The sequence below is a fragment of the Mastacembelus armatus genome, chromosome 18 (genome assembly GCF_900324485.2).
Source record: "Mastacembelus armatus chromosome 18, fMasArm1.2, whole genome shotgun sequence".
Lineage (NCBI taxonomy): Eukaryota > Metazoa > Chordata > Actinopteri > Synbranchiformes > Mastacembelidae > Mastacembelus > Mastacembelus armatus.
In genome coordinates this window covers 17,597,354-17,606,033 of record NC_046650.1, presented here as the reverse complement: position 1 = coordinate 17,606,033, position 8,680 = coordinate 17,597,354, and the positions used below count along the sequence as shown (strand labels likewise).

The 8,680-nt window shown below is 42.2% G+C and overlaps 1 protein-coding gene across 2 annotated transcripts; it reads right to left on the bottom strand.

Moving 5' to 3' along the window:
• Positions 1-151: 151 nt before the first annotated feature.
• On the bottom strand, positions 152-3,006 carry LOC113140545 (uncharacterized). Of its 2 annotated transcripts, XM_026324415.2 has the most exons (5): positions 2,712-3,006; positions 2,013-2,048; positions 779-1,141; positions 514-703; positions 152-324 (listed from the first exon to the last, which is right to left on the bottom strand). In XM_026324415.2, exons 1-5 carry the CDS (start codon positions 2,923-2,925, stop codon positions 318-320), a joined length of 810 nt encoding a protein of 269 aa, XP_026180200.1. In that variant the 5' UTR covers positions 2,926-3,006; the 3' UTR covers positions 152-317. The 2 variants fall into 2 exon arrangements, with proteins under 2 accessions (XP_026180200.1, XP_026180207.1); XM_026324422.2 differs by lacking the exon at positions 2,013-2,048 and having other exon boundaries at positions 2,712-3,005.
• Between the last annotated feature and the right edge of the window lie 5,674 nt (positions 3,007-8,680).

Sequence of the window (8,680 nt, the reverse complement as noted above, 5' to 3'; positions counted from 1 at the left end):
GATTTAAAATAACTAAGTACATTTACTCTAGTACTGGTAGTACTTTTTATTCCACTTCCAGCACCACTGTATAAAGCTGTGGAGAGGACTCATACTGTAGTTTTACTGCATGTACTGAGACAGTACACAGAAATACCACAGTACTTCCAGACTTTGTACAGTGTTTGGACCTTTATTCAAACTGTTCAGAGTCACAGAGAAACAGGAAGACAGCTCAGAAGTGATGCTCAGTGGTGACCGCCATGACATCATCAAAGTCCTCAGCCAATCGCTGCTCAGCCTGGACGGGTGCTGCTGTCACCATGGAGACAGGCAGGTCACTTCCTGTGAGATGAGACAATCATAAAATGTGGAGTCAGTTTGTAAACAACATTAAAAGAGAAAAAAGCCTGAAAGTTAATGTGCTGGACATAATCAGTGGGACATAACTGAGGCTGATGACTGAGATGCTGTGGATTGATTGATTGATTGATTGATTGACTGATTGATTGATTGATTGATTCAGAGTGTTACCTGTGGGTCTGTGTCGATACAGAGACACCATGAGGACAGTGGAGATGATGTAGGGACAGAACACCACCAGGTAACGGACCACTGTGAACACCTGCAGGAGGGGGGCGGGGTCTGGGGGGGGGGGCTGGGGACAGGGCTGCTGATGAGGCTGTAGTTGGTTCAGGGGGCGGGGCTGTGGTTGTAGGTGTTCCTGCAGACAGAAGCCCACCTGGTCAGGTGAATATGTGGCTGAAATCAGAGTGTCAATCAAAGTGAAGCTGCTGACCTGTGACAGAGATCCAGCTGGGTGGAGACTCTCCATGGCCCCTGATGTTACACCTGTAGACGCCTTCATCGGCCTTGGAAACATGGAGGATGGTCACATGACCCGTAGGCCGATTGATGATGCTCTGACTGGTTGCTCCCTCTCTGGACTCACACCAGTAAACTCCACTGTCTGATGGGAAGGAAAGGCTGATGTTACAGGAAGAACCAGCTGATGTTCCCCAGTTATCACACTGAGTCCTCTGTCGTCTGGTTGTGTTCCTCCTCAGGGTCCATCCAGCAGAGCTGTCGTCCTCCTCACAGCTCAGAGACACAAAGTCTCCTTCAAAAACCTGGGAGCTGCTGGGACTCAGAGTCAGACGAGCTGTGGGAAACAATTCAAGGAGAAGAGAGGGGAGCTCAGTGCACTGATGAAGAGTTCTCAGGCAGTCTAGGCCTATAGCAACATAACTAACAGGAGGATGGTTCAGGGTCACCTGAACAGAGGATGATATATGTGAAACAGAAGAAAGAATCCTCCAAATCTCCTCCTGAGTGTTGTGTTTCAGTGCCATTAGCTGAAGCTCGTTGTGTTTGTCTTGTGACTTTGATGAAACTCTGATCCCATTTCTGACCAGTTAATGTAGAAAACCATTTCCAAAAGGCTCAGTGACTTTTTATTGCTGTGAATCTGCAGCTCTAAGAGTCCCAACATGAAGATGTCCTTGTAGATGAAGACTCTCCTCCCACATATATGAGAGTCAGCAGTTCCTGGGGATTAATAGTTGTCTAATCATTGGCCACTGATGACAACATAGGAGCCCACTGTGCAATAAGACTGGAGCATATTTCCATATCTCAACATGTTTGTCAAATATAGGAATAAAAAGATGCATCGTGCTGTTCAGAGAAAATATGGCTGCAGTCACTGTTCATTCCTTGTTTCCTGTTCCTGTATTTACCCCAGTGACTGACAGAACTGGGTGTTTGTTTCTAATTTCCTGTTTCCTCATCAATGCAAACTGAACATCTCCTCCACACTGACTATGTTGGTGGTGCAGCAGCAGCAGGAACATGTGAAAGAATGAATAGTACATTATTACTGAGAGTGTATCACACAGCTGAGGGGTCATATTGATGAACTGATCATCACCTGAGGCTGCATATTTACAGCATGAACAACATGTTTCCTTGGTAAATGGGACCAGTGATTCTATAGAGTCAGCTTCAAACTGGGACAGGAAAAGTTCACTGACCTTGGTCTGTTGTGCAGCTCAGCAACGACATCAGGGCTGCAGAGACATGAGGGTGGTCAGTGTGAGGTTTAACAGAAAACAGAGTGAACACAGAGGGTTTGTGTGTGGGCTGAAGGTCTGAAGGTCTGAGGGTCTTCAGATCTGAAGGTCTTGAGGTCTGAAGGTCTGCGGGTCAGAAGGTCTTCAGGTCTTATGGTGTGGTATGTTGTCACCTACAGGATGTTCTAAGAAAATTCTCTCTTAACAGCTTTTTTTCTTCCTCCAGATCATCTTCATCAGTCTGACCCAGTGTTTCCTCAGGGACATCAGATAATCACAGTTTGTCTGGATCCTGCTGCTGCTACTCTGTGTATTACTGCGTTTCACTGTATAAAGTACTACAGGAAGTACCTTCAAAACCTCAGATACTGATCCTTCAATCCATAAAGAACATCTGATGTCCAACATTCATGTTTTATGGTCGTTAAGTCAAATATTTTCCTCTGGTCTTTGTTCTTGGTGTCAAACAATGAGACTGTTCTTTTGAACACTGTTCTACAACACTGTTCTCCTAATGAGAACATTGGAAAAACATGGTTAGAACATGTCAAAAGAACTTCCTTATGAACTGATGTTAAATGTTTGGGTCTCAGTGGATCAGAACCGTCTGGAGTTCTGCTCAGACTGAGCGAACCTGTCGAGAGAGGGAGATTTACTCACAGAGCAGACGGAGCAGAGACGTGGTCTCCATCTTCACTCTCACCGACGTGAGGTCTGATCTCAGATCAGTTCCTGGTGACAGGAAGTCAAACCCTTGTCCTTCCTGTGTGGCTGCTCTGCTCGTCTGTTTGTCCTCACACAAGAAGAAGGTTTCTCTGTTCAGCTGCAACAAATAAGAAGAAGAAGATGTGCAGGAAGTGTTGACCAGAGGCATTCTGGGATTGTTGTTCTGACCTGCAGTTATTCAGTGTAATGAAACACGTGAGTGTCGTTCTGAAACATTGGGTCACAGTCAGTCTTCAGGATTAGTGAGAAGCTGTAGATGACAGTGTTCTCTGGCTGACAGGAAGTGACAGCGTCTCTCTGCTTTAACCACTGAGCTATTGTGGTTAGAGGCCCGATGCTGTGTGGAGCTGATCACACTATCAGCTGTCAGGACTCACTGCTCTGCTTGTTACCTCAGTAATGAAGAAGTAAGAAAACAAAGACCTTCAGTTTTCATGGTGCTATAAGCAACAGAACAGGTTGATGTGTGCCAGCTGAGTAAAATGCCCTGAGGTTTTCAGGTGATTCCACATTAATGGCAACATATTTCCAAGAATCCATTTCTGCCCTTAGACTCTCTAGACTGTGTTTTGTAAGTTCAGTGGTGATGGAGTTTCTGAGTTAGGTTCATGGACTAAAATATGGTCCCTAACCTGAAAACTGCTTGTAGTCACTAGGTCATCACTTCCCCCAGAGTCTCAGATCCTTGTGCATCATTTTTCTTTTTCATGTGCTTTTCTGTTTGTGGCATTTGTGGATTTGCAGGTTTCTTTAATATTAGTGCTTGTACTTCTGCAGGTGTTTTGTCCCTAAGGGGCCACCTTAGTAATGCAAGTTACAGACCAGGGTCACAGAGAACGTACAACAGGTTTCAATGAAATGCTGAAAATATGCATCATAAATTATACAAGTGACAACACTAAAGAGTGTAGCAAGGATCTGATGGAGCACCTTAAGGACACGGGGTCAGTACATAGGGTGCAGTTTCTTTCTCTCTCCCATATTACTGTGTCATCATACAGACTGTAACTGGTACAGGAGCTGGTTGTGACCTGCCAACATAAAAAAAGAAAAACAAGACGTACCTGTCGTTGAATGAGGCTTCATGAAGACCTGAACCTTTTTGAACCACTGTCAAAAACCGGTTCACTCCTCGAAGCTTCATTCAGTGCACCCATGGGTGACATCTACTGGCAACACCGGTTGTCGTGCAGCCACATGAAGCTTTTCAAAGTGACGCACCTTTGACGTGTGATATGAGACTGAACTCATGTTGTGACTGAAATGACCTGACAGCCTCATTTTCTCTGTCTCAGGTGTTTGTGTCCCACATTAACAATGACCTGCCTGAGTCCTTCTCTCTATGGAATAATGGTCTAAGACAAAACTACACATTTGGAGATGGGCTTGTCCTTATTGATTCTGAATTACAGCCTGAACTGGGAAGATGTTTGAATAACACAGTGAGGCAGCAGGAGTGTACTGGAAATGTGTGCTTCCTCAAGGCTCCATAATTGAAAAGCCTGAAATTCACAAAAGAATCAAAAAGCATTAAGTCATTATGCTTTCACCTTATATGACTCTAGCATTATGATTTATGTGTATGATAGTATGATAAACATAATATTATGGATTAATATGTTTTAAATATTAAATGTGGTACAGGAGCACTCATAATGTGGTATTAATGTAACTTAGACTAACTTGTTTTTCCCACAATTTGCATTTAATTATGTGATTTGTTAAATTTTCTCAGACCTGTTTTTGACTAAGACATCAAGCACAGTTTCCCCAGTCAGAGAGAAAAAGCTTAAACCAAAACCATCATGTTGCTGCTGTTTAACCTGATGTGGCTTTGAATGGAGATACAGAAGCCTGAAAATAAACAGACTCTAGAAAACATAAAAAGTCACAATAACCCAAATGAGCAGGTTTTTTTTCAACATCAGGCCTGTTGCATTAGAGGTGGATGTCTTTAATGAAATTCTGCCATTTAAGTTGGAAGTTCTACATTTCCCAAATCGCGTGATGTCAGTAAACGCACCGCCCCACCTCCGTATACCAGCTGACACCCAAAACAAACTAACTCTTTGCCGGTGTTTGTCAACATGGCTACCTCCGTGATCGGCTGCATGACAGTTGTCTTGATGTTTTTCGTGTATGTGGGATGTCTCGGTGGGTGAGCTGAACTTAAATAACTTGGAGTCTTTAAACTTTCTTTAAACTTTTCTAAACTTTTTCTAATCTTGCTTTAGTTTCTACTCGCTCTTGGTGCCGCTGCTAACGCTAAAGCTAAATAACTAATATCTAACCAGCGCTCGGCACCAGTAAAAGTCATTTAGCCACCGTGGTGCTACCAGTCAGCAGAGCTGGGTAGAGCTGGGCTAACAGTCAGGAGACATTATAATGTCAGGTGTAGTTTAGTCCGGTAACGTTATTTAAATGACACTTACATCAAAATAGACCTGCACTATAGCGCGACTGTACGGTGGCCGACAAGGGTAAATGCAGTCAGTTCAGTTCAGTCCAGTTCAGTTAGTTTTTCTTTGTGTATCATCAAATCACAGTAAAATAATCTCAAAGCACTTTGTATCCAAACCCAACAAATGAGCAGCACTTTACTAGAAGGAACCTCCAGCAGAACCAGGATGAGATGATAGATGGTGTTTAGTAGATGGAGCTACTGAATACAGGGAATGTGCCTTTAACCTGTTCTGCCTGCTCTGTATTTAAGGTTTGACTCATTTTCTGTAGAACACATATGAATATGGTCTAACTGTCACTGCAGATTAAAGTAAGATGTGTGACCAAACATTTATATCACAGTATTTTTCAGAATTATACCAGTTACATGGTATGTGACAACATGTTTTTTCATGACTGGGTGTGAACATTTTCCACTGATTGATCTCGACCCAGCGTTTGCTTATTTTGTCGCAGGCTGTCCCTCTAACAAACGCGTCTTTAAGCAACATCTGACTGGACTCAAAATGGCCAGTGTCACCTGCTGATGTGGAGGACGCTGACCTTAGTTTCTTGTTTTCTTCATATTCCAAGATGTGCGTCCAGCTCAGGTGTTGGAGCAAATTGTTTGTTTCCGCCTCCGGTGACAACTGCAGCCTGACAACAAACAGATGTTCTTTTTGGGACACGTTCTTCTGTGTCAGTTTCTGAACTTTTCTCGTTTTCTCGTCCTCTCCATCTTCACTGTCACACATACAGCTGTTCCCTCGCCACATGTTTAGCAGTAGGTAATGCCAATGGGTTCACATAAATATATTTCTCTCTGTTCTTCAGGTCAGAGAACCATCACAGCTGAACCTGGACAGAACATCACTCTGACATGTCGAGCTCCCAACAGCTCAGAGATCAGAGCTGTAGAGTGGACCAGACCTGGTCTGGATCAAGAATATGTCATTTTGTACAGAGACGGCAGGTCTGACCCAAAAAAACAGAGTCCATCTTTTAAGGAGCGGGTGGAGCTGAAGGACTCACAGATGAAGGATGGAGACGTGTCTGTGACTCTGAAGAATGTGACGTTTAATGACACTGGGACATATGAGTGTCGTGTCTTCCAGAGTCAAACAAAGCGCAGGAAGAGAGGTGTTTTAAAGACTGAGCCAATCAGCATCGTCCACCTGAGAGTCTCAGCAGGTGAGTGTGTGTTTGTCTGAGCAGCAGAGCTGAAGCTGCTTCCTGGTTGTTGATGTGAGACCAGATGTTTGTGTTTTCTCCAGATGTTGTTGATGAGACTTTGTAGAAAACAGCTGGATGAGTGATGTGGTCAAAGTGCAGGAGATAATGTCTGACAGGAGTTTGTTCTGTTCTTCAGTCATCACCTACCTGACACCTCACACCTGTTCTCTCCTGCAGGTCATGGACATGTTGGACTGGCTGTTGGTATTTTGCTTCTTGTTGCTGCTGTTGTTGGTTTGATGTTCTATAGAAAACGATGCAGACCCACAGACCAGAATCCAAACCCACGTCCTGTAGAGATCTCAATGAACTAGATCAAAACTGGGTCAGACCAATTAAGTTCTGGTCCTGCTGCTGTCAGGGACAACATTAAAGCTCTTGGTGCTAGGAATAGCTAGATACTGCGAAGAATCCCCTCCCTCACACACACACACACACACACACATATAGCATATAGATATTTTTATTAAATATATAATTTAAACTTGAATGTAAGAGGATTCACATTTTCCATGAGGGCAGTCTTACATCTCCACTGTATGTGAATGTAATTTTTACATTGATAAGCTTTTATCCATATAAGTATTTTTTTATATAAAATGTTATTCATTTTGTAAAAGTTAACTATGTAATTGTAAATTAAATTTCTATTTTAATGTATTGATATTTTTAACTGAATAAATAAACAATGAAAATTGATTGTATTGTAGTTATTCATCTCCTTAACATGTCAGTTCAGTAGTCTTTAAAATAGAATAAATAAATAAAATCAATTAAAAAATATGAAAAATAGATATAAGATACAACTGGTGACCTGTCCAGGGTGGACCCCTGCCTTCCACCCGAGAGAGAGCTGGGATAGGCTCCAGCAGGTCCCTGGGACCCTGATTCAGGAAAAAGCGGGTATAGAAAATGGACGGATGGATATAAGATACAAGAAGACCACAAGACGCCGTGGCAATTAAAAGACCACAACCTGTTTCCACTGCTCCACCAGCTCGTCTCTGCTGCGAGCAGCAAACAGTGACGTCTGTTCTCAGAGTCTGGAGCTGGTTCTTGGAAACAGACGGACCTCCTATTGTTGGTGAGGAAGAACCATGTGGGATTTCACTATTCTGGTCTGTCTTTTTCTAAGTTGTGAAAATAATTTATCCCTTCAATCATTTTGATAGAACTCAACACAACCTACTGAACTTCCCTTTGGAGATTAATAAAGTGGTTTCATCTCATCCCATCTATGCCAACAAATGCACTATAAACAAACCTGCACTCATGGTTCTCAAAGCTGCTCCAACATCAGGACTAAAATGTTCCAGCTCAGTAAGTTTATAAAAGAACAGAAGTTAAAAGGCTGTTAATTGTTCAGTTCTTGCCTGCAGTGCTCCTGAAGCATCTGCACCTGTTATTCTTCTCCACTCGTTTGTTCAGGTGTTTTCTCTAATGTCTCATGTTTGACAGTGTAAAAAGCTGCTGTGTTTTCTAACCTGCCCTTTTTTTGGTGTCATCGAGCTCATATGGTCCAGGAACAATATTCAGTACAGTATATACATGTTTTTAATATACGGCTAAGTTTCTCATCTTTTTGTTGACATATATTTTATATAACACATATATGGATATTAATTCCAGCAGGCAGGACAAACTGGTTGTATTTACTTATTGACAACATGAAGTGAGTTGATTTGACAGTAAACTGTCTGTAGGTGTGGACTGACTCCAGTAACCTCCTCAAGATGTTTAATCTCAGAAACAACCTGAAAATAAACACGAAACATTCGGCCCCTGAAATAACATATAAGAGATTTGAGCTACTCGTTATCATAATTGGTCCTTGTCATATTTTCATCGTAGATTATATGATGAAAATATGATGCTGGGGAACATTAGTCCGACCTAAGTCTTCAGTTAGAAAGACAGTGGGTTCAGCAGTTTGAGTATCTTTAATTATATCAACAAATAAGGCACAGCAGGATTCACACAATGTAGTTAAGGTAGAAACCAACACTGTGTAGTATTCAATCAAATATATACATGATTAGAAAAACATAAAAAACAGTGAACATATAAAATATAAAACATTAGTCCATGTTCAATTACTGTTTAGCAATGAACTTGCGACACTAATTACTTAATAAATGTGGACAATTTGGAAAATGACTGGGTGCAGCAGTAAGTGAGACACCAGCTGATTCAGAGTAGGCAGGTGTAGGTGTTCATGGACGCTGGTT